Genomic DNA, 26746 nt, shown 5'->3' on the forward strand with positions numbered 1-26746 from the left:
AAATTCAAGTTATCTAAAAAGTGCAATGATGCACTCAATTATTTTATTTTTGTTTTACTATTTCTTTTTTTTCCTGAGTGCAATGAAAAATCACTCCCTTATGTTAGAGAATCCTGGTTGCGTTACAATAGAGTAATTACGGTAGTTTTTGAACGATTGACGTGTTTAAAAAATTTGAGGTGAGCGTCGGAACATGTGCCTCCACACCCCCACGTAACATAAACTATGTGCCATCAATATTAGTCTGTGTGTTATCTCTTACACTGTGCTTTTATATGCGAAAAACATCCTACCTTGTACGCTTTCCTTCTCCTCTCTTTCCAATCCCTCTCCCGGCAGTATACGAAGCTCAGTATACGAAGGATAAACAACCATACTGCACGAACGTCTTGTCTAGCAGTCAGTCAATCCGCCGCATGCCCTCTGTAAACTTAAGCTCCTTTTAGAGTGGAGGCAGCAGCACTTTTTACAGGTGCAGAAGACATATACTTTGTCCTTTCTTGCTATTTTGCTTGAGTTTGTGATATCAAGTGTGCTTGGGTTTGTTGTGTCTAGTTTTCTAGCACACCACTTGGAAGCCTTGTTTAAAGGCTTAATATTTGGCTTGCGAGAAATCTCTCCTATTCTGCATGATTTTATGTTTCCAAAGGGCATCATAGTGAGTATTTAGGTACAGTAAACTTACTAAGACAGGGAAAGTGAGCGATTCTTCATATAAATTTTGTTATATCTCCTCCCCCTTTCTTTTCCCTTTCTGCACTTTTCAGGGGGTGATTAAAGCTCCGAAGGGCACCCAACATGGTTTCTGCATTGGTTCATTTTGTCGCCTTTCATTATTTAGTGCAACCTAAGAGAGCAGGTATTCCATCTCTCTGCTTGTTTAGCCTTTTAGCAAGTTTTTCAAATTTTCACGGATTAGTGGCATAAGCAACTTCTGTGTTATTGTAATGAAGCTGCCCACAGTGTCTGTCTCGGCCTAGTCACTTTGTACGACTTATTACTATTCCGTTGTGTCCAGAGGCATCTCAGTTGCATGCTGCTTAAAATTTTAAATCATTTTAGTGTGATTACATCTGCACCTTTCATGTGGTTTGGGCTAGTCAGTATTTCTGCACATGTGTGCAAGCTTAGAGATTGCATAGTGTCCAAGCATCAGGGTGCATTTGTTAATGGACCACTATATTTTAACATTTGCTTTTGATAACATTTCATATCAGCAGGTGTGATCCAATGAGACCAGCCACAACACTAGCACTTTGCATGTTGCCGTAAAGCATGATATTTTTCACTACAGATATTTATGCTTCCAATATTTATATTTGTTATGTGCACAACATGCTGTGGCTGTTATATAATAGGAATGAGCCCATCACTTAATTCAAGTACCTTGGTGTGTCACAGGCTTACATTGTAACTATTCCCAGTGTATTATACTACCATAGTTCAGCTGTGGTGTGAAAGTCAGAGAAGTATATATGAGAAGCATTGCTGCAGTGCTTGATGCAAGCACAAGTTTGTAGCACTCATGGGACAGTTTTAGGGAGGGCAGTGTCTTCTTGCTAATAATAAGGCTGTCTTTGGGTTTGACATTTAGAAGACAGGGTGTACTGCTAGTGCCGAATTCATATACAGGGGAGGGGAGAGGAGTCAGAAGTTCGCAGAGCACTATCCCATGTTTCTATGGAAGCGTGGCCTGCAAACTTCTGACCAGCAGTGTACATGGTTTTCTTATTGTTGTATTTGTGTAAAATTCCTACGAGTAGTACTGTTTTTAGGGATGTTTGTTATATTTTGTGTATAAAACTGAATTTGATGTCTAAATGTAAATGAAGTTTGGCTTGGTTGCAAGGTTTAGAAAAGGCTGTGTTTTACTGTCACTACTAGAAGTTTGTTTTACAGTGTTGCGTTTAGTTGCACCTGCCATGTAAAAGTAGATATCACTAGCTGCTGTGAGGTTTTATGCTTCAAGTTTCATATGTTTGGCTTTTGTAGAGGCAAGAACCGAACTTTTTTGTGGTTAAATTAGGCACTTTTTTTTGTACTTGCCAGTCTTATTAAGCAAGTGAGCATATCTCGTGCAGGACTTGAGAACAATACCGACTGTCAGGTAACCTTTGATGCTTTGCTTTGCCCTCTTCCACACATGAAAATTTTACTTGTACAGAAACGTGCATGCATAATTTACTGCCATGTGATGAAGCACAGATGTTGTTTACATTGAATAAAATGTGTTAGTTTGTGTAAGTTTTGTTATCTTTTTACACCAAAAAACAAATTTTTTTTTTGAATTTTCACACATACACATTCACAGTCATTAGGTGAGTAGCATAGGTCGTTAGGATTTTTGATGAGTTGATCTGAGGCACAGAGCTACACATTGGAATCAAGGAACCAGTACGAAAGTAAAGTGACTTTATTCAACATAAAAATGCACATGACCAATTGAAAGACAGTGATTTAAGCCTTCAGGGACACAACTCTACCTTTTCAACACACAATTTGCTGCAGAGAATGTAGACCCGTCAAGCATATTTCGCAAGACATACAAATATGAACGCAATACTTTTTTTTTTCTTTCTGGAGCATGGCAAGAGCGCAGAACATCAGAAGCGTAACTTTTACATCACACATTGCACAACAGAATGAATGAAGCCTGTGTTTTGATTCTAAGATGAGTTTCGTCGCACCTGCCATGTGAAGACTACAGGCTTTGATATCACAAACTGATCACCAGTAACCAGTGGCTGCTGACTCTACCTGGCAGAACAGCAGCAACACAAGAAAGTCGATGCTTGAAGTATGACACAGTGTTTTGTACATTAGTGCATATCCCACTGTGCTTGCAGCTTCTGCAAGGGCAACTTGTGCACATACCATCCAGGTGACATGCACTTTTGAGGCTTCCATTTATCTTGCCACTTTCATTATGGGCTTCTTCCTTGAGCAGGCAATGGGGGAACAGGAATTGGTCAGATCAGCTGCATTTGTGGGGGCTGCTGTCACTTGTGATGTCGGTGTGTAGTCATAAATGCTGCATGGACCAAATTTGGTGAATAGGAAAAAAAAAGTATAATCCTATTAGCAGCTTGTCCTCTAATTAGTGTCACTTTCAGGAATGCTGTAGGTGCACTACAGGCTTCATAAGCATATCCACAAGGATATTTCAATCTGTTCACATTTTCAATATTGAGTTGCATTATGGGTATTACACAGCTGAAGGCAGATTTGATATATCAGTTGTATTGAGGCACTGATTTTGTTAAGTGTGCTATCAGTAATGCTCAGTGAATGACACATTATCAGATGAAACTTTGGTGTCAGTCTTTCTCGTACATATTTACCCAATATATATACTTAAATGCGTAGTAAGGACTGACTCACCTCTTATAGCTGATGAGTGGGTTTGTACAAATGCTGAATTTGCATGCTAACTACAGTGTAGCAGCCAATGTTCTCACCATAAAGCACGCATGCTGAGGTTGCATGTTTTGTGTAATGTTTCTTTAAAAATGATTTTAGTGCCTGTTCTGCATAAGTATGCTGGAACCCAGTCATGCTTGGAAGCTAATGGTCTCAATAGTAAAGAACATTTATATTTACCACAGAAGAAAAGCCACAATCAAGGCAGAATTGAGCATGTGAAACAATGTTTCAATAAAAATACTGGGAGGCGTTGTGGTGTCTTAAAGGGCTTAATCATTCGTCATTATTTTCTTTTAAACCTCAACCTGAAGAAGATTTGCTCTGATATCATAGCGACTGCCATTTCCAGGTACTATTAGTAGAGCAATATACTGCACATGCATCTAGTGTTCCTGCTGGAAACTGTGCAGGTGTAGAGCAGGCTGTAAGGGGTAACTGGAAAGGCGTCGATGACATCTAGTGCTAGGGTCTTTTCATTGGGCATTTTTAAGGGCAAAGTGTGTACTCTGTTCAAACAAGGAGCTGGGAGTTGTCCTTGCCGAGCACTGAGAACTGCATCCGGAAGTGTTCCTATTTGTGATCTTTGTGATTTGTGATTTGTGATGTAGCGGCAGCGACAGTCTTGAGGATGAGAGCTACGCATGCCATTTGGGAAAGCTCTCCCCACAAGCTTGTAGGAAGATAAATGCCTTCAAGAACACGTCTTGCAAAAGTTTCTTGGTTGCGCAGGCATGTCTATGCAGTTGTCACTTTAAAGTTGGCAGCACAAGGTCCTGTGAGAGTATCTCGCCAGAGGGCAACCACATGCATGCCTCGTCAGCATGATTACTGATCGGCAGCCGGTAGACGAAATGCTATGGCACTGATGCAAAGCATTAACGAACTTGGCCTCAGACATTCCACGTGACTGAAAGGAACAAAACCCTTTGTTCATGCCTTTCAGCATTTTCTTTTTGGTGCCAGCATTTTCCTGTCAACAGAAGTGACACGAAATAAGCTAGTTTCAGTATTTACCACTATGGTAATCAACGTACCTCATTGATACAAAATAATTTCGTTACTATAATTTCTGAGATGTGGTGGTTTTACATCAGTGTCTTGCTTGTTGTGCCACAGCTGAGTCATTTAAATTTTCTTTTTCATATACTGCAGCAATAACATTTGGACTCGTTCAAAAAGGAGCTCTTCTATTGCATTTTAGTAACAGGTCAGTTAGACTTCGATTTAACAAAGTTGTACTCTGACTAAAGCTTTCTGATATCGTACATCTGTAAACATCTTTTGACAGGTCATGAAATATATCATGTTTTATCACTTGCCAACACTTGCTAACATTATGTAAGTGAGCAGGAAGCATAATAAAGTATGGTTTGTGGCAAGGTGACTGCTTTGTCATGACTTGAAGCGTGCAGTCATGTGAGATTAAGACATAGAACAATGTTTCAGGCATTGAAAAAAAAAAAACTCTTGCCAGAGTGCTTCGGACACATAAAAAGGAACCCTGTTTACCCACTAGGCAGCTGTGTGCTATGTATGCTGATGTCACAAGTCCTAAAGAGCATATGTGGAGCCAAAAACCCTATTCTGTAGTATGCTAGAATGCTGTTGCCTCGATTATTCAGTTCTGAAAAGAGCAGCATCAGTAAAGGAATTTATAGCTATGGATGCTTATGTTGTTTTGTGCCTAGAGATGTCACTTACTAGTTCTTCTGCCCAACTTTTGTTGCCTAGCCTTTGATAAACTGCAACCAAATGCTGAACCTTAAAAAAGTAGCCTGCTGTCAATCTGACTGCAGAGTGCCCTGCTGGATGCAAATAGCGCAGTTGATGTCCAGGAAAATCTTGCAGAGTCTTTTTTTATTGCTAATATTCTAATGGACCAACGTACATAAAATGCCAGCCTTAAGAAATCGCTGTCCAAACTCTCCTTAAATCATGTGGCCATTGTCTTGCTTCACGCTGTTGTTTTTGTAATGGCCATAGTGAATGTTTAACTTTTTTGTGCTTTGCCTAAAATTTCGCATAATATTTCCATATGGCAATCGCTTTTTCATACCTTGGGCATAATAAAAATTCCTAGTGTCAATTCTTGAGACTACAAAGCTTTTTTTGTGTGGGATTCAGTATAAACACGTTATTTGGTGTGCTGTCTATAATACAAATCTGATAAAAAGAAACGAGTATTTAGATGATATGGTGCCTCAAGTCCTAAGGTATTATGATGCAGCATTCTCTAGAAATACTTTGCCCAAATTTACTGGGCTAAAGGTGTATTAGTAGAAAAACTGTCTGGTTTTTTTTATTTGGCACCTGTTGATGCAGTAACTTTTTATGAAACCTCGATTTCTTGCAATGGCAACAAATAATCATGTCATATTTTAATGTATCTAATGTAAACTCGCAATAAATGCAACTTGGCCTAGGGTATGAAAAAGTAAACTAATCTCACCAGAACCTTGTACTATGTTGGTCTAGAGGTAAAAGATATACAGGCGCACATGTATGAAAATGCATGAAGAGTTCATTAAGTTGAAACTGCCAGGGCAATTTGCCATGTCTAAAGTAATCATGCATATTTACAGTGTTCCAAAGGAATTTTAGGAAAATTGTTTGATGTTCCAGTGCACAATAGTTCACCAGCCTAGAAACCACTGCAACTCGCCGATACATGTTTTAATGTAGCTAAATGACTCACCATGGTAAGAGATTGTATATTGGTAAGTGTAGACTTATGTGTATTGTTTAGTAGAACAGTACAAAGACTGCACAAGGGGAATAGCAAGCATGCTCATTCTGTGTTGTAGTGTTCGCCAGTCGCTATGGTCCATCTTCTGCTTTCGTTCATTCAAATATGTGCCAGGGGTGCATTGACATCTTTGCTGGCCATGTTGGGATTTCGTTTTGTGCACTGCAAACTGTATATCATAACTATTATTCTTTTTAGTAATATTTCATAGTAAGCTAAGGATTGCATTAGCTTTCTGATGGGTTGTGTAACCTAGGGCAAGCGCTGACTTGTATCTTTAGGCCATCCGATTCTACGAGGACTCGCAGGTCAAAATACCATTTAATATACATTATATTTCTGGGACTGCAATGGACCAGTCATTTTGTGGAAGGAGGCCTGGTAAGTTTTAGTTCTGAACTACAGGTTTGCCTTGATATAGGACATCTGGGGCACATTTGCTTGGGGCTAGTATATCCTTATCAAAGAAGGCAAAGTCAAGTGAATTAGCTACACATCAATGGGGTAATGAGCCAGTTCATGCTGCAACTTGATAATCAAATAAAAAAATTCGTGTCATTTTGTTTTTTCAAAAATTTTTTTGTGCCCAACATCTTTCTGACCTTGTGAGACTCTGTTGACACATCCTACTCATATGAAGCCATGTCTGTGAGGCTTGTAAAGCACCTGTTTGAGAAACTACTGCGGAGCACTCGTCTATCGATGAAGAGTGTCTTGTGTGCTCAAGATATTGGTTTTCCAAAGGAACTATAGCTTTTTATTATAGTCGTATAGCCATATAGCTTATATGGCTCATCAGTTGAAAAGTATGTTTGTGGCAGTGGGAATGGGAATGGTAGCAAAACTAATGCTAAATAGATGTAATGATGCCGAATTATGAGGAGTTAAGTTATAGTGCAAGTTCAAAGTGAATCAAAAGGGAATAATTTTACATTAAATAGAAAAAGTGTGAATCAATGTGCATTAAAGTTAATCAAGAGTAAATTATCTTAAAGTGACTTAAGGGTAAATCAAGTGACTTAGGCAACGAAAAATTAATCAAGCGACCTATGTGTGAATCTAGGAACAAGTGTGAATCAACTTGAAGTGACTTGAAGGTGATTCAAGTGAATTAAGAGTGCCTTGCAGATTAAGGCTGGCTGTGTCATAAGAATTAGCTGAAGGAACCAAGTGACTTTTTTACTACTGATCTATTTTAGTTACTAAGGCCATGGGCAAATCTAATGCACAACTTTGTAAAGCTTTATGAACACTTTTAGATAAAAAATTGCAAAGCAGATTGCAATGTTATACCGACACCTGTTGTCATGGTATAGGGAGTTTAGTTCTTTTTTAATCTATCTTTTCTTCATCTCACGTATAAAACTAGCTAATTGTGTACTTGAACTGTATACAGTGACTGCAAAACTTGCCTGTATGAAAGAAAAGCAAAAACTAAATATGATAATGGGCGTTTCATAGGAAATTACCGAGGTCATTGACCAACGTATCTGCAGTCTAACAGCTGCAAGGCTGTGTGGCGTTTCAGTCACGTGGAACATGCTAGCCAGCGTCACAACGACGAGTGCATGGTGACTCAGAGTCTGTCCGTGCTGCCCTTGATCCTGTTTGAGTGGCTGGGACTGGCCTCGGAGGGCGTCGTCTCGTGCCCTTTGGTCTGGTAGTAGACTACCACTGATGAAGTGGAGGCGGCTGAATCTGGCCGCACATTGCACTGAATAGTGGCACTGGAGCGGATGGAGCTCTGGTCGGCCATGCCGTAGCGCATATGCCACCAGCCAGCCTTGGGGTTCTTGAAGACGGACCACTCGCGGTCATCTGTTGTTTCCTTGATGGTCTCCATGATCTGCTCGTCCAGCCGCACTGAGCGGCAGTAGAAGGCAATCACGAAGCACACAGCACAGATGCCTATGCCTGTTCCTGCGATGATCTTGCCCTTGTCGTGTGCACCGGGCTGCTCGCTCGAGATGTGCAACATGAGGCCGGCCACTGCCAGCATGGCGCCGAAGCAGGCCAGCACATAGCAGAAGTAGATACCGTACATTAAGATAATGGCGCATGAGCGGTCCATACTCGTGTACTTGGAGTCCACGGCTGATGAGGGCCGCCGCGACCGGCCGGCCCCGTGCATCGAGCGCACGGTGCCCCGACGCTGGTGGTCCATGACCCGGCAGCAGTCTAGGGGCCCATGCTGAACTCCTTAAGGTTTAGCCATAGCCTGCGAATGAGCAAATCACATGTTATTGTTTCTTGAAATGTGACAATAGTCTCTCTTGTTACTGCGGAGAAATTGGTCACATTTTCTATGTTTCACTTATTAGTTTTGTTATGAATAGGAGATCTTTTTACCAGAAAAAAAAAAAAAGAAAAGTCGTGGTGTACTGGGGCGTGGGACTATAAGGCTGATGTACAGCTTAGGCAGCGCATTTCTTTTTTTTTACGTGAAAGCGAGCTCGTTTCGCAGGAATTCTGGCGTCAGGGTCGTTGGTTGTGAGCGAAAAGTCGCAAACGATGCAAATAAAAAACTTCAGCGTCTGAGTAAGGATTGAAGCCGGCTCGTTTGCGTGGCAGTGTTCTACCACAGAGCCACGTGTCTGAAGGCCCACACCCACTCTGGGTGATAGGCTAAGAATAGGGTAGTTCTGACGAAGTACTGTTAATTTATTAGCTCACGTCTTTTAACTAATGAGAAGGATTAAGTGAAGAAATAAACATGAGAAATTGGCAATTATAAAGATAACGGATATAGAAAATGAGGCAGCTAATTTCAGCAACAGTAAATTAATCAAGATAGCAATTTGAAGAAAAAAAGTAATTCGGACGTAATATTATGTTCTACAGCCTGAATCTCTTCGAAGCTTTAGTAAACTTCTACAAGGAATGGGCATGCAACTTTCCCGTCACTGAATCCTACGGACAAAACCCCCAAAGAAAGTACATTTGGAGTGTTTAACTCCAATCTTACCGAGACGGAAGTTGGCACCCATTTCAATTTTGCGCAATGCGGCGTATCTTTTACAATATATCAGATAATGGTCTGTTGTCTCAGGGACTCCACAAAACCAACAATTAGGGGAAGCAGCCAGACCAGCTCTGCGTAGATAAAAGTTAAGGAGTTTGACACCTCAGCCTAATGCGACTTCAACTGCATGCGTGTGAAATATTTTACTGTTCCAACGATGATTTATGTGTGTTGAAATTCCAGTGTGTTTATTATGGACGGTAAAGCCCCTCTAATGAATTTAGATGTTGGTAATATGCGAATAACCGGGCCATTTCACGATGACTTAAACGCATCTGCCATTTCATTGAGGAAGAGTTCTTTATGCCCAAATAGCTAAACCAACTTCCTCTTTTTCTTTTTAGAAATGCAGTGAAAGTAACTTGCATGCTTTACAAACACATGCGTACATACTTCACAATGCAACATGTAATATGCAGTAATAATGTGGTGAGAACAGTCTGAGCTTTTAAAGCGACAGCACGTTTTTTTTACCTGTGCTCTCGTCGGCCTGTTTTTTTTTTCGCTCGTGGTGATGGTTGTGATGTTACGAAGGCAGGGTTAGCCTGGCCTGAAAGGTCAGCCAATGTTCCGCCAGAGCATCTTTTAAATTATAGGTGTCAGTCACCAAATGCCACTCAGCCTTATGTCTCGCAGGAAAGTCATCAGGATCCGTTGCACGCTCTTCCTCGTCGCCGTGGGTCCTTCAGGAAAAATGACATCCTCCAATGTCCCGTGCTTGTGTCAACCTTTCTGCAAGCTGCGTAGCGTCTCTGTTCTTTCTCTGTCAAACTGCGGGCTCAGCCAAATGAATTGTTCAATGTCAACGATGCCACCACAAACAGCACAAAACGGGGAAGCGCCTCGCCCAGTCTTGAATGACGAAGCCGGCGTGTATGCGGATTCGAATCGGTTCTTATCCGATAAAGCAGCGTTGCTTGTTTTCTGGAAAGTCCGTGGATTACGGATGACTGATGCGGAAACTTGTGGATCGTCCTGAAGTGATTGCGTATTACATTCTTGTTGTTCTGGTAAGTTGCAGGAGCTCTTATTTTTGGACCGCAAGTTCGCGCTTCGCGTGCAAGGGCATCAGCTTTTTCATTGCCTTCAATTCCAACGTGGGGTGGGATCCACTGAAATTTTACATCGAAGTTCCTGCCGATCAAGTGTTTATAGAGCACCAGAGATTGTCATGTGAATTTATCTTGAGGTGGTCCTCGATACAGTCGCTGTAACGCTGACATTGAATCAGTCAGTGCTTGCAATTTTCGCAAAGCCGTGGTGATTGCTGCTTTTCTACTGTTGTGGACGACAAAACATGATCCAGGCGGCCCGACCATGATACGCCCAGGGAGGGTACGCAGAAACCCCCGGGCAGCTATCCGTCTGTGCGCACACCGATCCGTCAGTGTAAACTTGTAGGTGACCACAGTACATGGTGCTCAAATGGTTCAACACCAGTAACTTTGCTTCCTTAGCCAGAAAAGTGTGTTTTGTTGGCAGTTTTGAGACCCTGAAGTTACATGCAACGTCGACAAAGGACCATGGCGTCTGGATAGGGCTATGTTGAGGCGATTTCAAGCCTAAATGTCGAAACGTCTTCAGCACCGCGTGAAAATGTGAGTCAGGTTTTGCTCTTAGCCGCCGGATAAGGGCCGTGCCTGTGGAGGACTCGCCCAGTCTTGATAACTGTGTCAACAAAGTCTAATGTTGAATTCCAATGGCGGAGTCGGAGCAAGTTTTTCTGCTCCTTTCAGAGCAAGTGTGTTCCAATGACAGAGTGAGAGCGAGAGTCAAAAGTTCCAATGAGAGAGTCGGAGGGGATTCAGAGCGGGAGTCCCTCCGTGGAGCAGGAAAAACTGCTCCGCCGAAATCGGTGGAGTGGACCGGAACTCAGTGTGACGCATTTCCTTTGAGACGTTTGCCTGCTTAGGGGCGCGGCTGGCGCGGCGCGAGTTGTGTTGATAATGGCGGATGGCATGGACGGCTCGGCTACCTCGGCAAAGCGTGCGGCAATGCTTCTGCTACTCGATAGCGACAGCAGACGTCGTGGACAATAGCTGTTGCACGCTTGGCGTGATATCCATTCCACACAGGTGAATAGCGCTGAACAAGCAAACGAACGATGCGTCGATGCTGGTAAACCACGTGGGAAACAGACAGCGGAAAAGACCACGCGCAAGGTATCCTGGGTAACGCGGCAGCTTCCACCTTGCTCCAGCAGGGCGGGTTGTGTTCCGATGGCGGATTTGGAGGATTTGCTCTACGCCAGAGTCGAGTGCTCGCTCGCGAAGTCGGTCGGCTGCACCGACTCCGCCATTGGAATTCAACATAAGTCACCAGGAGGCGGAGTGGTAGAGACTCGGCTTCATCGCTGACCTCCTTCTTTGACGCCGCCTGAGGGACTCCCATCGCCAATCGAAGACCCTTCCTATGCACTGCCTCCAACTCAAACTGGCTTGGTGATGAAGATATTACCGGCAGCTGGTAAAGAATGCGGCTTAATAGTTACGAGCACAGCATTTAGCTTAAGCATCGACATAGGATTGTTGACCCAGCGTACACCTGCCATGCGACGAAGAGCGTTGAGTCTCTGCACAGATGTGGCCACAATACCATCAACTGGTCATCGCCATTTTAACTTATCATCGATGGTAACGCCCAGAAAACGAGCACTCGTTGCGCGGCGATGGAGTACGTGGCCTTTGATACTCAGCGACAGGCTCGTTGACTTCCGCCGCACCCCCGGGAAGAGCATGAAGGCAGATTTCTCTGCTGATAGAGACAGGCCAAGCTTCGACAAATGGCGTTCAATGATTGAAATGGCGCCCTGTGCTATCCGGGCCAGACGTTTGTGTTGGTACCCTGAGATTCAGATACAGATATCATCGGCATAGATTGATATTTTAACTACTTTCAGAGCTACTTTCAGAGTGCCAGGAAGGCTGGCTATGGCAGCGTTAAAAAGCAAGGGAGATAGAACACTTCCTTGTGGAACGCCGAGGGAAACGCTTAGCGCTCTTCGCTCATGGCATTTGCAAGCTTAACGCGGACACGCCGGTCTCTGATAAATTCATGTACGAAACGAAGAGCATTTCCAGAAACGCCAATGGCTTGGACTCTGTTGACGATGCCTGTTTGAAGCACACAGTCATATGCTTTGTCAATGTACATGAATACGGTGAGTGTCGAGAGGCCGTTGACACGGTGGTGCTCGATGTGGCTCAGCAGCTCGAAGACACTGTCCTGGGCGCCCAGCCATTGCCAAAATCCCGTCATACACGCGAGCCATCTTCCTTGTTGCTCAAGGTACCAAGTGAGTCTTGTGGATCTTTCCATCTACTTAGATACGCATGATGTTAGCGGTACCGGTCGATATGATGTGAGGCTCGCAGGATCTTTTCCGGGCTTCAGCACTGGCACCACCCATGCTGTCTTCCATACAAATGGAATCTCTCCTGTGCTCTAGACAGGATTAAATATGCCCAAAAGGGCGCGCTTTCGATTATATGGCAGATTTGTCAGCATCTAATTGTGGATTATATCGGGACCCACCACACAGCGTCTCTTTAGTTTGCTAAGCGCCATATCCAGCTCTCGAAATGTGAACGGCGTATCCATTGTATGGGATAATTGAGGTGGCAGATGTACCACTCCTGCTGATCTACCAGATGTGTATTCGCCTTTGAAATCTTCTACAAGGGTTAAAAAACTCGTCCCTGCTTCAAAGTGAGTGCTTCGAATGGTCTGTGAGAGGGGATCTTTCTAGAATGACTATATATGACTCCATATTCTTGTCAAGGTTTTTTTTTCTCGCCTTTTCTGCGTGCCTCCGTGCGCGCAGCCCTTTTAAGAACTAGACATGGCGACTCACTGGAAAGCCCGAGATTTTCTCAAGGACTGAGACTACCCGAAGCTGCCCCGCACTCGTGCGCAGCTTCAAGAGGTGGTACAAGAAGTACGAGTTGTCATGGGAGCTGAGCCAGCTGCTACACCCCAAAAGGTGAAGAAACAACTTGAAACACACGGGGATGGAACGTGACGCCGCATCCCAAGCGAAGCATGCGGAATAGGCGGCTGCTGCCAGAGCAGCTACCACTGCAAGGAAGAATTATGCAGACACTTCACAAATGGTACTTGCAGTAAGCATTCAATTATAGTTTGAAAGGGCCGATTTACAAACTCGCAGACGTGTCTTTCCTAGAGGCGCGGTCTACCGAAAAGCGAGGTCAGGCCGCGAGATCGAGCAGAGTCACCAGCTGGCGGCAACTGTAGATTTCTCCGTGCGTCGTCTGCTAGCCACGTCGTGTTTCTATGTGCGCGTACGTCATGCACGTTCTCAAAGTTTGGTTGGTCCGGTCATGTCAGCGTGAGTGTAACTGTTTCTACGTATGCCTGAAACTACGTACGAAAGCATTCAGTCTTGCTCGGCTGCTAATGCATTGTAAAAAGATCGGCGAGTGCAACTTTCCAGAGTTCTGTTTATTGTCATCGTATACCCTCCATTCACTGCCTCGCCGCGGGTGTCTAATGGCTAAGGTACTCGGCTGCTGACCCGCAGGTCGCGGGTCGAATCCCGGCTGCGGCGGCTGCATTTCCAATGGAGGCGGAAATGTTGTAGGCCCGTGTGCTCAGATTTGGGTGCACGTTAAAGAACCCCAAGTGGTCGAAATTTCCGGGGCCCTCCACTACGGCGTCTCTCATAATCACATGGTGGTTTTGGGACGTTAAACCCCACATATCAATCAACCCTCCATTCACCAGAATATTTATTATAAGAGTGGGTGCCGCTTTCTGTTTCAAGCACATCGCAAAACGCTCTTGGCGTCCTCCCAGACATGAGGACTATTAAATGGTGTGTGAATGCAGCGTTTTATAGCGACTTGGTTGCAAAAAAAAAAGACAAAGAGAACACGCTCTAGGCCATGCACATGCGCGCTGTTGCTATACGTGTACAACTACGGCACTGTAGTTTATCGATCATGCGAGGACCCTTAGTTGTGTTTATCTGGCCGTGGTATTTCTACATATAGAAATATTACTATCACATGAACTGTGACACTTCGGTGCTTAAAACTGTACTCCATCATGTACCAGCTTTGCAAGAGATATCTCAGTGGTCACGTAGCGCAGCAGAACGGCATGGCGCAACTTTGCTTGCATGCACAGTGCTCTCAAGAGCAACAGCAGTACAAGGGGAATAAATATTTATATTCTCGTGGTCTGCGACACATTTTACCTGGCAAAAAGGGCTTCTTGCTTACTGTTACTGTTTACGAACTGTGCAGTCTGCGATCTGAGCCACTAGACAAGCTGCGCTACGGCGAAAAAATAGCAGCAGCATACAAGGGAAAACTGATGGATTTGGTTTTTCGCCAATCAAATGTGGAATGCAGTCCGAAGATCACTTTGCCGGCTGCCACTAGGTTCCTTCAGCCCTATAAAAATATCAATTACCTTCCGTGGAGAGTGAATTCACAGCCAACTAGCTACAGCATGTACTTTATAAACATAACTACCGGATCACTTGCTTTACTTAAACTGCACTTAAAGCTGAGTTACCGTGCGCAACCATGTGCTTAGATTTAAGAACGCTCTAAAGCGTCCAGACGTTAAAAACTTATTGAGATGGCATGCTTTATATGCAATGTCGTATAATTTCACTGAAAATTTGATCTTTTTTACATTTTCTTCAGCGCTTGTGTGGCATTGTTAGAGGCCGACGGAAAGCAGTGGTAATTTTTTGCCTGAAAAAAATAATAAAATGCTTGTCTCATTAACCACGCCTTTGTTGTGGCCCTCTCATGCACGTAATCTATCGACGAAAGCTTTGTGCTGAACTATTATATAAGATTTTTATATTTTCGCTGGTGCAAGAACATGTGCGTACACGTGGTAAACGCAGTGTAGTGAAAAGCGCCGTCAACCACTAAGCTTTCCTGACTAGACTTACCGAATGTCTTACATTTCATGGTGAACAGAATGAGAGAAAAAAAAATCATTCGTACAAGGTGCGAACGGTGGTACTGAACTAATCGCACACATATGCGGGCTTTCTACGATCTTTTTTTTTTGTAGTATGCAGATGACAGAGATGTAAATAAGTAGTTCAGGCACACTACAGCAGTGCGTAGCACGTGGAACACAAGCTAACCACGTACATACAACACAGTAAAGGCGTGAGTTAGTGCGAAAGTGTGAGTATCGAGAGTCACCCAGGGCGAGCTGCTCGCCCTGGGTGACTGCTCGCCCTGGGCATTCTACCTTTCACATATGGAAGGTAGAATGCGCTTTACTTGCGGGTAATGTTAACGTTGCATAGGCGTCGTGCCCTGGTTCAGTAAAAGAGCGTAGATATTAACAGTACACTGTAGTCAACGGATTTTCTCCGCCGACAATCGGCTCAGACCGCACGCATTAAAGCGCCGCTGTGTGTATTCGTATACGCGCCGCCGACCACCTATCCACAGTTACGCGGGGTGGTGCTGCCACCCATAGCCCGATGTCGCCGCGAATAGCGATTGAGAAGGCGATGCAAATAGGATATGATTACGCTATCGTATTCTACTCCTGAAGGCTAAGCTCTAGCGTCCGCCAAGCCTTTTTTTCTATTTTGTTATTAAATAAATGTGAAGCATTTATTTGCGTACTACAAGCACTTCTGGCGTCTATCTATCTATCTATCTATCTATCTATCTATCTATCTATCTATCTATCTATCTATCTATCTATCTATCTATCTATCTATCTATCTATCTATCTATCTATCTATCTATCTATCTATCTATCTATCTATCTATCTATCTATCTATCTATCTATCTATCTATCTATCTATCTATCTATCTATCTATCTATCTATCTATCTATCTATCTATCTATCTATCAATCAATCAATCAATCAATCAATCAATCTATCTATCTATCTATCTATCTATCTATCTATCTATCTATCTATCTATCTATCTATCTATCTATCTATCTATCTATCTATCTATCTATCTATCTATCTATCTATCTATCTATCTATCTATCTATCTATCTATCTATCTATCTATCTATCTATCTATCTATCTATCTATCTATCTATCTATCTACTGGCTAAACCACATGTAACCATATGGTGCTCCACAGGGTCAGATGGCTTCGTTGAGTCTGCCCTGCAAGAGGCCATCGACACCGCCGAGTCCTACCTCGACCACACCGGTCTCAGGTGCTCACCTGCGAAGTCGGAGCTGTTGATATATTTGCCCAAACGCCTAGGTGCCAAGTCCAAAGAGTGGAAACCTCCGGCGGAATCCAAAATACACCCTCCACACCAGAGATGGTTGTACAGTCCCCAGGGTAAACACCATCTAGGTCCTCGGCATGGTCATCGAGTCCCGCGGAACCAACACCCAAAAAGTACGCAAGCTCAGGACTAAGAAAATACCGTACGACTCGTAGCCAACCGGCACCATGACCTCAAAGAAGACAACCTGCTGCGCCTTGTACACGCGTTTGTTTTGTGCCATTTTACCTACGCCGCCGCTATACACAAATGGCTACGTGCGAAGTCTACGACGTGGAAACTACCACCAGATGGTGCATCGTATTAATGAAATTTGTCATCGCGCTGCTGATCAAGGACACGACATTGTTTTACAATGGTTGCCGGGCCACTGTGGCATCAGTGGTAACCACCTCGCCGACGACGCTGCCCGATGTGCCCACGATGGAGCGCCCACACAGTTAATACCCTTGTCAAGAGTAGACGCAGCTAGAGAACTTCGTCGCTTCGCACATAATGCCACGCTTGCGCACTGGAATTCTCCACCTAACTCCAATCAACGCCCTAAGAATCTGAAGTCATTACTTCAGAAACAACTGCCATCCAAGATTTCTCGACGTGACGCTACAATGCTGTGCCGGCTGTGGACTGGGGTAGCGTTTACTAAGTCATTCAGCCAGCGCATGGGCATGGCGGATTCATCCATGTGTGAAAGCTGCAACTGTATAGAGACTATTGAACATCTCTTGTGCCACTGTGCCCAATTTGATGAAGATCGCCGGACTTTCCAGTGTGCCTTGAATAGACTCGATGACCGGCCATTTAATGAAGCAAAGATCTTAGGAGCCTGGTCGCGCAGCACATCAGCACAGAAAGCCACACGAGCCCTCCTGAGATACTTGTCAACAACTTCATTGAGGGACCGCCTGTGAAACTCGGCATTGTGTGTGTGATGTGACATGTGTCTATCCTTCTCTTTCTCTTTTACTCCCCTCTTCCCCTCCCCATGTGTAGGGTAGCAAACTGGATGCATAGTCTAGTTAACCTCCCTACCTTTCCTACATTTTTTCTCCCTCTCTCTGGCTATGTGCTGAGCGCGATCAACTCAATGCGCTTATTCGCAAGGTGGTCAAACGAGCCCCTGGCCTCCCTATCACCACACCAACGAACAATGTCCTCGAGCTTGGCGTACATAACACGCTAGAAGAAATCGCCGAAGCTCAGGAACGCGTACAATTGACCTGACTCACCACCACCAAGGCGGGTCGCCATATTTTGTGCGAGCTCGGCTTCTTCTCCTCGACAGCAAGCCCCCCCCCCCCCCCCCCCCAGAGTTTACGCTAATTCCCCGTGAAATCCGCGACCTTATCACGATCACTCCCATTCCTCGAAATGCACACCCCGAATACAACAGAGGCAGGCATTTTGCGCGGGCGACCACCATTCTCCAGCGCATAGACATGGAAGCGGACAACGTCTCGTTTGTGGACGCCGCTGCCTATCACAACAACCGAGCCTTCGCCGCGGTCGCGGTATCATCCGCGCAGCAGATTCTTAACTCTGCCACGATCCTCCCCCGAAACGCCGAAGTAGCGGAGTAAGTAGCTTATATATATAGCTATAGCTATGCTCGACAGCAAACGGGAACTCATCTACAGCGACTTCAGACCGGCCACCAAAGCCTTCGAACGCGGAGTCATCTCTGACCAGGCGTTACGTATCCTGCGCCGAGCGGACCCGAGTGCCCTGAAGCACCACACTGTCATCTGGTTCCTCGCCCATCTCGGCCTGGTGCCGGATGCCTCATCCAACCTCAACGAGATCGCCCATGATGCAGCGCGCGCACTTACCGACCGCGCTGCCACAGGTCAATCCCATCTCGCTGAGTTAGAGACCAATCGGGATGCACCCACTACGTACAACGACATAACAAAGCCCTTTTACCTTGAACGCCGCACTTCGCGCCAAGGCAGTGGCACATACCCGCGTGCGGGTATGCCACTGGTATGCGCCACGTGTGATTGACACGTAGTATCTACCCAGGAACGACGAGAACACGCATGGGCAATTTTAACGCGTGAGCGTTAGAAAAAAGCTGACATCGGCAGCGTTGATCCGAAAAATGCAAAGAATAAAAGCCAGGGTCCTGCAGCAGGAATCGAACTCAAGCATTCTGCGTGACAATCTAGCGTTCTACCACAGAGCCATGCCAGGTCTCTGAGCTACTTTTGAAATCAACCTTGATGTTCGTGAAACGTCAATTGAGGTTGCAGGGTTGGCTATCGAATTTTATGAACATTATATATGTACTCCTATGATACAGCCAGCACGTCAGCATAACGTCAATTGTAGTTAGGTGCCAAGCGCTGAAGTTCATTTATGTAGCAGTGCTCAGGCAATGCCACCCATAGATGATTTCAGGCCTGCTCATTGGTTCTGTTGCGGGCTCTGACGTCACTCTGTTTAGACTGGTGTGTTTCGCTGCACAAACGTGTCTACACTTGCTCTTGTCGCTCGACAGACCTGGATTTACAAGCCTGACGAACGTTTTCGTGGCGTGCGATTGTGGTTGTTGGCGACTCGAGAAGACGATGTTTTTCTGTGTCCGTTAGCTGCAGCGTGGATATGGGATGGGCTTTGTGCGCTGGATATTCGCAATCTGTACGACTGCAAATCTGAATGGTTGGATGATGCTGCGTGGCAAATTGTCGCGGCAAAGGGATCGAAGTTGCCAGTGTTATCGTTTCCTTAGGACAACCGATGAACGAAATGGGAGCGTGTCGTCGAGATCCGTTTTCTTCTGATGACCCGAAGGTACGTGTATCCGTACTGCATATTTCTAAGTCATTCCAATGACACCATATCCACCATGTTCCGTTGTTGCTCAAAAATACAGGTGTCATGTGTGTTTCTGACTTGTTGGCTTAAGCCCTGGCATTAAAATAATAAACGCGCGGGGTAGTACGTTTTCAGAACAGATGTTTTTAAATGCCAAGTATTTCTTAACAAGTTTCGGTGTCTAGCCGCCTACGGCTTTTAGCTCTCCTTGCTGTTTTGATGTTGAAGATCTATACCAAAATTGGTATGCCATAACATGACCGTATACGACGAGCATAAGTGACTACTGACTAGTCATAACATGAAAACTATGACATGTATCTCATGATATACAAGTCATGGTCTTGCTGCTCTCGCGTTAGTTTCATTCACATCATCATCATCATCATCAGCCTGACTACGTCCACTGCAGGACAAAGGCCTCTCCCATGTTCCACCAGTTAACCCGGTCCTGTGCTTGCTGCTGCCAATTTATACCCGCAAACTTCTTAATCTCATCTGCCCACCTAACCTTCTGTCTCCCCCTAACCCGCTTCCCTTCTCTGGGAATCCAGTCAGTTACCCTTAATGACCAGCGGTTATCCTGTCTACGCGCTACATGCCCTGCCCATGTCCATTTCTTCTTCTTGATTTCAGCTATGATATCCTTAACCCCAGTTTGTTCCCTAATCCACTCTGCTCTCTTCTTGTCTCTTAAGGTTACACCTACCATTTTTCTTTCCATTGCCCGCTGCGTCGTCCTCAATTTAAGCTGAACCCTCTTTGTAAGTCTCCAGGTTTCTGCTCCGCAGCTATGTACCGGCAAGATACAGCTGTTATATACCTTCCTCTTGAGGGATAGTGGCAATCTACCTGTCATAATTTGAGAGTGCTTGCCGAATGTGCTCCACCCCATTCTTATTCTTCTAGTTACTTCAATCTCGTGGTTCGGCTCTGCGGTTATTACCTGCCCTAAGTAGACATAGTCTTTTACAACTTCAAGTGCACTATTACCTATCTCGAAGCGCTGCTCCTTGCCGAGGTTGTTGTACATTATCGTTTTCTGCAGATTAATTTTAAGACCCACCTTTCTGCTCTCCTGGTCTAACTCCGTAATCATGAGTTGCAATTCGTCCCCCGAGTTACTCAGCAATGCAATGTCATCGGCGAAGCGCAGGTTACTAAGGTATTCTCCATTGACTCTTATTCCTAACTGTTCCCATTCTAGGCTTCTGAAAACCTCCTGTAAGCACGCGGTAAATAGCATTGGGGATATTGTGTCCCCCTGCCTTACACCCTTCTTGATTGGTATTTTGTTGTTTTCTTTATGAAGCACTATGGTAGCAGTTGATCCCCTGTAGATTTCTTCCGGAATGTTTATATATACTTCATCTACGCCCTGATTCCGCAGTGTGTGCATGACGGCTGATATTTCTACTGAATCAAACGCCTTCTCGTAATCTATGAAGGCTATGTATAGTGGTTGGTTATACTCTGAGCATTTCTCTATTACCTGATTGATAGTATGAATGTGGTCAATTGTTGAGTAGCCTGTTCGAAATCCTGCTTGTTCCTTTGGTTGATTGAATTCTAATGTTTTCTTTACTCTGTTAGCTATTACCTTTGTAAATAGCTTGTATACTACAGAGAGCAAGCTGATCGGCCTGTAATTCTTCAAGTCCTTGTCATCTCCTTTCTTATGTATTAAGATGATGTTAGCGTTCTTCCAAGACTCTGGTACTCTTCCCGTCAGGAGACACCTCGTAAACAGGGTGGCTAGTTTTTCTAACACAATGTGTCCTCCATCTTTCAGCAGATCTGATGTTACCTGATCCTCACCAGCAGCTTTGCCCCTTTGCATGCTCTCCAAAGCTTTTCTGACTTCTTCTATCATTACTGGTGGGGTGTAATCTGGGTTACTGCTAGTTCTCATAGTATTAAGGTCGTGGTTGTCTCGGCTACTGTACAGATCTCTGTAAAACTCCTCCGCTATTTTAACTATCCTATCCACATTGGTAGTTATTTTGCCTTCTTTGTCCCTTAGTGCATACATCCGACTTTTGCCTATCCCAAGTTTCTTCTTCAATGCTTCGACACTTCCTCCGTTTTTCAGAGCGTGTTCAATTCTCTCCATGTTATACCTCCTTACATCGCATACCTAACGTGTATTAATCAACTTCGAAAGCTCTGCCAGTTCTATTTTGTCTGTTGTACTTGACACTTTCATGATTTGACGCTTCTTAATTAGGTTCTTCGTTTCCTGGGAAAGCTTGCCAGTGTCCTGTCTAACTACCCTGCCTCCAACTTCCACTGCACACTCCGTAATGATACTCGTCAGATTATCATTCATTGTATCTACGCTAAGGTTGGTTTCCTCACTAAGAGCCGAGTACCTGTTCTGCAGCGACACTCTGAATTCCTGTACTTTCCCTCTCAGTGCTAGCTGATTGATTGGCTTCTTGCGTATCAGTTTCTGTCGTTCCTTCTTCAAGTCTAGGCGAATTCGAGACCGTACCATTCTATGGTCACTGCATCGTACCTTGCCAATCACTTCTACATCCTGCACGATGCCAGGGTGTGCACTCATTATAAAGTCTATTTCATTCTTATTTTCGCCATTAGGGCTCCTCCATGTCCACTTGCGGTTTTCTCGTTTTCGGTAGAAGGTATTCAAAATCCGCAAATTATTGCGTTCTGCGAATTCTACTAGTAGCTCTCCTCTGGCGTTTCTAGTACCGATGCCATAATCTCCTACTGCCTGGTCTCGAGCCTGCTTCTTCCCTACCTTTGCATTAAGTCGCCCATCACTATAGTATACTGTGTTTTTACCTTACTCATTGCCGATTCCACGTCTTCATAGAAGCTTTCAACTGAAGCGTCATCATGGCTTGATGTAGGCGCGTAAGCCTGTACTACCTTCATCTTGTATCTTTTATTCAGTTTAATTACGATACCTACCACCCTTTCATTAATGCTATAGTATTCCTCTATGTTGCCATCTATGTTTCTGTGAATTAGGAACCCCACTCCCAGTTCTCTTCTGTCTGCCAAGCCCCTGTAGCAAAGGACGTGCCCAGTGTGTAGCACCGTATAGGCCTCATCTGTCCTCCTAACCTCACTGAGCCCTATTAAATCCCATTTAACACGCTCTAGCTCCTCGAATAGTACAGCTAGACTCCCCTCACTAGATAGGGTTTTAGCATTAAACGTTGCCAAGTTCAGGTTCCAATGGCGGCCTGTCCGGATCCAGAGATTCTTAGCACCCTCTGCTGCGTTGCAGATCTGACCGCCGCCGTGGTCAGTTGCTTCGCAGCTGCTGGGGACTGAGGGCCGTGAGTTATTTGACGTAAGCATGCGGGAGGTAGTGGCCAGACACTGCACCAGGGTGGCCAATCCTTCTCTGGTGAGGGAGTGCGTTCTCGGCGGTGTTTGCCGGTGAGGCCGCACCCCAGGCCTCTTAATGCAGTTCCATCAACACGCAGTTTTTTTTTAATCCGGTTGGGAACTGCGCGGTACCGGGATTTGAACCACGGACCTCTTGCATGCGAGGCGGATGCTCTAACCACTACGCCATCGCCGCCACTTGTAAAACATTGTAAAACAGTTATGCTATGATATGACTGCATGGCCAACATAAGTGACGGGCCCTAACGTGGAAGTCATGACGACGCGCCACGCTCATGGTGCGCTTACGGTCATTTCGCTAACTTCACATGTACCAAATTCGGCATTATGTGACGTCATTGGATGACGAAGGAATACGACTCGTGCAAAGGTGATAATTATGACATGCGTGTCGTTTAAGAACATGACTAGATGTCACGCTCATGAAGCGCCCGCAGCGCTTCACATGTACCAAATTTCGCATTACGTGAAACGAACGGAAAACGAAGGTAAATGACACGTCCAAACATGATAATCATGGTATGCGTGTCGTGGAAGAACATGACTACATGCCACGCTCATGATGCGCTCGCGGCCGTTTCACTAGCTTCATATATACCAAATTTGTATATATGTTCTGGCATATATGTATATATATATATATATATGTAATTTGTTTTCTTGAAATTTAGATGCGTGTAGACACTTACGATAAAGCGCTTTCTTAAATGGTTTTCAGGTGTGTGAGCTCTACTTCAAGATAAAATAGTTGGGAATCACTACCAAATACATTGGTCCAAGAACCGGCAGTGCACAGTAGAAGTGCCCACGGGGGCTATACGATTTAATCTAGACCCAGTACTATCATTTTTTTCAAGCCCTAAGTTGTACGAGCGACTACGCACCACTGCGAGAGGGGCAAGAGCAAGAGAGAAACTCCGCTCCTTGTGTCGCTCACGGGCACGGGAGATGTTTGTGAAACAAAAGATTTTGTTTTCTCTTGCAATATTCATCACCCTGATGATGTTCTGAATAACATATTTGTGGCAGCGGCACAGACTTTCCTCAACAACTACGTGTCTATGAAGGCAGATGTTGGAAAGAGTACAAATAAAACTGCAGAAATATTGAAATTGAATAGGAACAGTCCCTCTGTATGTTCTAGTGTGTGTGTGTGTGTGTGTGTGTGTGTGTGTGTGTGTGTGTGTGTGTGTGTGTGTGTGTGTGTGTGTGTGTGTGCGTGTGTGTGTGTGTGTGTGTGTATGTGAAGAATGAATAACATTTACCTCATTTATTTTGTCCCTTTGGTGGTCCATGAAATTTATCTCTTTTAGATCGACCACTTGCACAATCGATAGCGCCCAATCTGACTTTTTCGTGGAAAAAAATGGCTCACATATAAATCTCTAAACGCTTTCCAGCCTAATAGATTACTGAAACCAGCGCCTTTTTTGTCGCAAGAGGCAGAATAAATATATTAAGCTTGTAGAACTCGCCGCGAACGCTTTATCTTTTAACAGGAGACAATGGTGGCAATCCATGGATTCACAGCCTCTCGCAAGCGTGCCCGCTCGGGCAAAACTAATGACGTCATGGCGGTGGCAGCGAGCAGGTCTGAAAGTACTTTCCTAGGTGGCATTGATTCGCTACCATCCTCGTGAAGACCATCGCTTCATATCAGCTTATCGCTTCTGGTGTTGCTAATACTCATCTTCCTGTTGGCAACGTTGGGCAAGTGCAAATAATCAGTTATATAACCATGTAGTACAACTCTTGAACATATGTCTGTGCGTGCTACATTTATACATGTATTTAGCGTTATTTCATGACGTGTCGCTAAGTAAAAAATTACAACACGGTCACCTTCCCTCCGCATGACGTTGATTCCCAGGGTACGTGGGATCTGCCGAATTTTAGGAGTAAAGCTTGTAAAGCTTAGCTCAGATGTCAAGCGTGAGGGAGGGTGCAAAACTTTATCTGTGTCTGGCAAAATGCACGTTAGCGCAGCGGGCTACTCCCACGTTGAGACCGCCAGCGATAGATAATGAAATTTGGGTTTACTGTGTACGACGTCTGTTCGCCTCTTCACGTTGTGCTAATTGTGATGATTGATATGTGGGGTTTAACGTCCCAAAACCACCATATGATTATGAGAGACGCCGTAAGGGAGGGCTTCGCAAATTTCGACCACCTGGGGTTCTTTAACGTGCACCCGAATCTGAGCACACGGGCCTACAACATTTCCGCCTCCATTGGAAATGCAGCCGCCGCAGCCTGGATTCGAACCCGCGACCTGCGGTTTAGCAGCCGAGTACCTTAGCCAATAGACCACCGTGGCGGGGCAGTTGTGCTAATTTTAAAGTGACATATATCAACCTTTATCATTCGTGCTTCGCATATCATCGATTGCCATTATACGTGGAATCTGGCTTTTTTTGCACCCTAGATTTCTAGAATTTCATAGAAATCGAGCTGCTGACTAAGGTACACATTACAATATTAAATGTCATAGACACAGAGAGAAGATAAGATCCGGACGAAACGAACAAACAAACAAACAAACAAACAAACAAACAAACAAACAAACAAAAAACTAACTTTCTCAGACTCGTACTTTATACTCGGATACTCTTCCACTCGAACTTTCACCCTGCTGAATTCAGTGAAAATCACAATATTTTTACGCATCTTGGCTCAGTGGGGCTCACACACAACAATCAGGTTCGCTGCCTGTCAGACTATACTTAGAATTGAACACAAAATAATAATACTTTATACAAGTGTAGTACACAGCACAGAGAGATGAGGGATTACAAGCGCTAAACATTAAATAAAATTTCCTAAATTATCTCTACCGACAAGACATCAATGGTCGCGTGAGCCACGAAATTTACCTGCAGTGAGCGGTTCAATCTTGCGGTGTAAAATCTTGCCTGAAAATTCAAAATAGGGAGGGAGGCATTTCATTTTGCTTGATGAGCTTTAAAGACATTTAATTCTGCTTGAATATGCGGGGTGATCGTGCCTAAAGTAGTACAAGATTACGAGGTTTTCGTCCCGCCCTCACGCCCCATCGTCCAAGGAAGGGTGCTTTGTGTTGGGAGGACGATATCCAGCGACTAACGACGCAGCAGCGGCGCCGTCACGTCTTCCCTATACCTGTACTGAAAGAGGCACACATGTGTTCGAGGAAAAAGAAATGACCTCAAGAAGGGACGGGACGTCCCGAAAGACGATAGTTACAGCGCGAGAACAAAACGACGACACAGAGACAAGAAGGACACGAAGGACACGAGCGCTAAAAGGACACGAAGGACACGAGCGAAGGACACGTCCTTCTTGTCTCTGTGTAGTCGTTTTGTTCTCGCGCCAGAACTATCGTCATGCCATTTCATCTAGTCCAAGCTGCCACACTTCTAAGTCCCGAAAGAGTTCTGACTGCTTTGAAATTCGGCAGTTGACGTGCAGCCAGCAAGAAGCGTGGTCGTCGGTGTTGCGAGGCTCGAGTAGGCGACGAGCATGGAGTGACCCGCGCAACGTATTGAGACGGCTGCAATACTGGGCACCCTCCTCGTCTACTAAGCTGGCGAGATCTTCAGCGGCACCCGTCAACTCCCCTACGCGTACCCAGAGTTGGCCTCGTCCATTTGGAACTTTTTATTATGACTTTTTTCCACTATATATATATATATATATATATATATATATATATATATATATATATATATATATATATATATATATATATATATATGGGAAAGAAGTGTATACCTAAGGGCTCGTTTTCCCGTGTTTTGACACAACATTAATGAGATCTAACAGACAGTAATGCCAAGGAATGTACAGGGGAAGTTATTATATATATATATATATATATATATATATATATATATATATATATATATATATATATATATATATATATATATATATATATATATATATATATATTTCAACCACCACAGCCGGAAAATCGAACCCCTGTCCGTCGGGTCAGCAGCCCAACACCGTAACCGATGTCACGGCCGCTTGATCACCCCCCTTTCGTGCGGCAGGTGATGGGTGCGGCCTGCCGAGTCGTCTCCCTAATTATCGTCTCCCAGGCCA

At 44.5% G+C, this 26746-nt stretch overlaps 2 protein-coding genes across 2 annotated transcripts in view; one reads left to right on the forward strand and one right to left on the reverse strand.

The window, feature by feature from the left end:
- olf186-M (Ki-ras-induced actin-interacting protein-IP3R-interacting domain olf186-M) overlaps positions 1-2244 on the forward strand; it is a 124590-nt gene extending 122346 nt beyond the window's left edge. The window contains exon 13 of the mRNA XM_075881976.1: positions 768-2244. Coding sequence (XP_075738091.1) covers positions 768-778 — 11 coding nt within the window. The 3' untranslated portion in view covers positions 779-2244. The remainder of the gene's footprint in view (positions 1-767) is intronic.
- Positions 2245-2395: 151 nt separating this feature from the next.
- Positions 2396-26746, reverse strand: part of LOC142777498 (uncharacterized) — a 101025-nt gene continuing 76674 nt past the window's right edge. The window contains exon 2 of the mRNA XM_075881978.1: positions 2396-8387. Coding sequence (XP_075738093.1) covers positions 7746-8333 — 588 coding nt within the window. The 5' untranslated portion in view covers positions 8334-8387 and the 3' untranslated portion in view covers positions 2396-7745. The remainder of the gene's footprint in view (positions 8388-26746) is intronic.

The sequence above is a fragment of the Rhipicephalus microplus genome, chromosome X (assembly GCF_043290135.1).
Source record: "Rhipicephalus microplus isolate Deutch F79 chromosome X, USDA_Rmic, whole genome shotgun sequence".
NCBI lineage: Eukaryota > Metazoa > Arthropoda > Arachnida > Ixodida > Ixodidae > Rhipicephalus > Rhipicephalus microplus.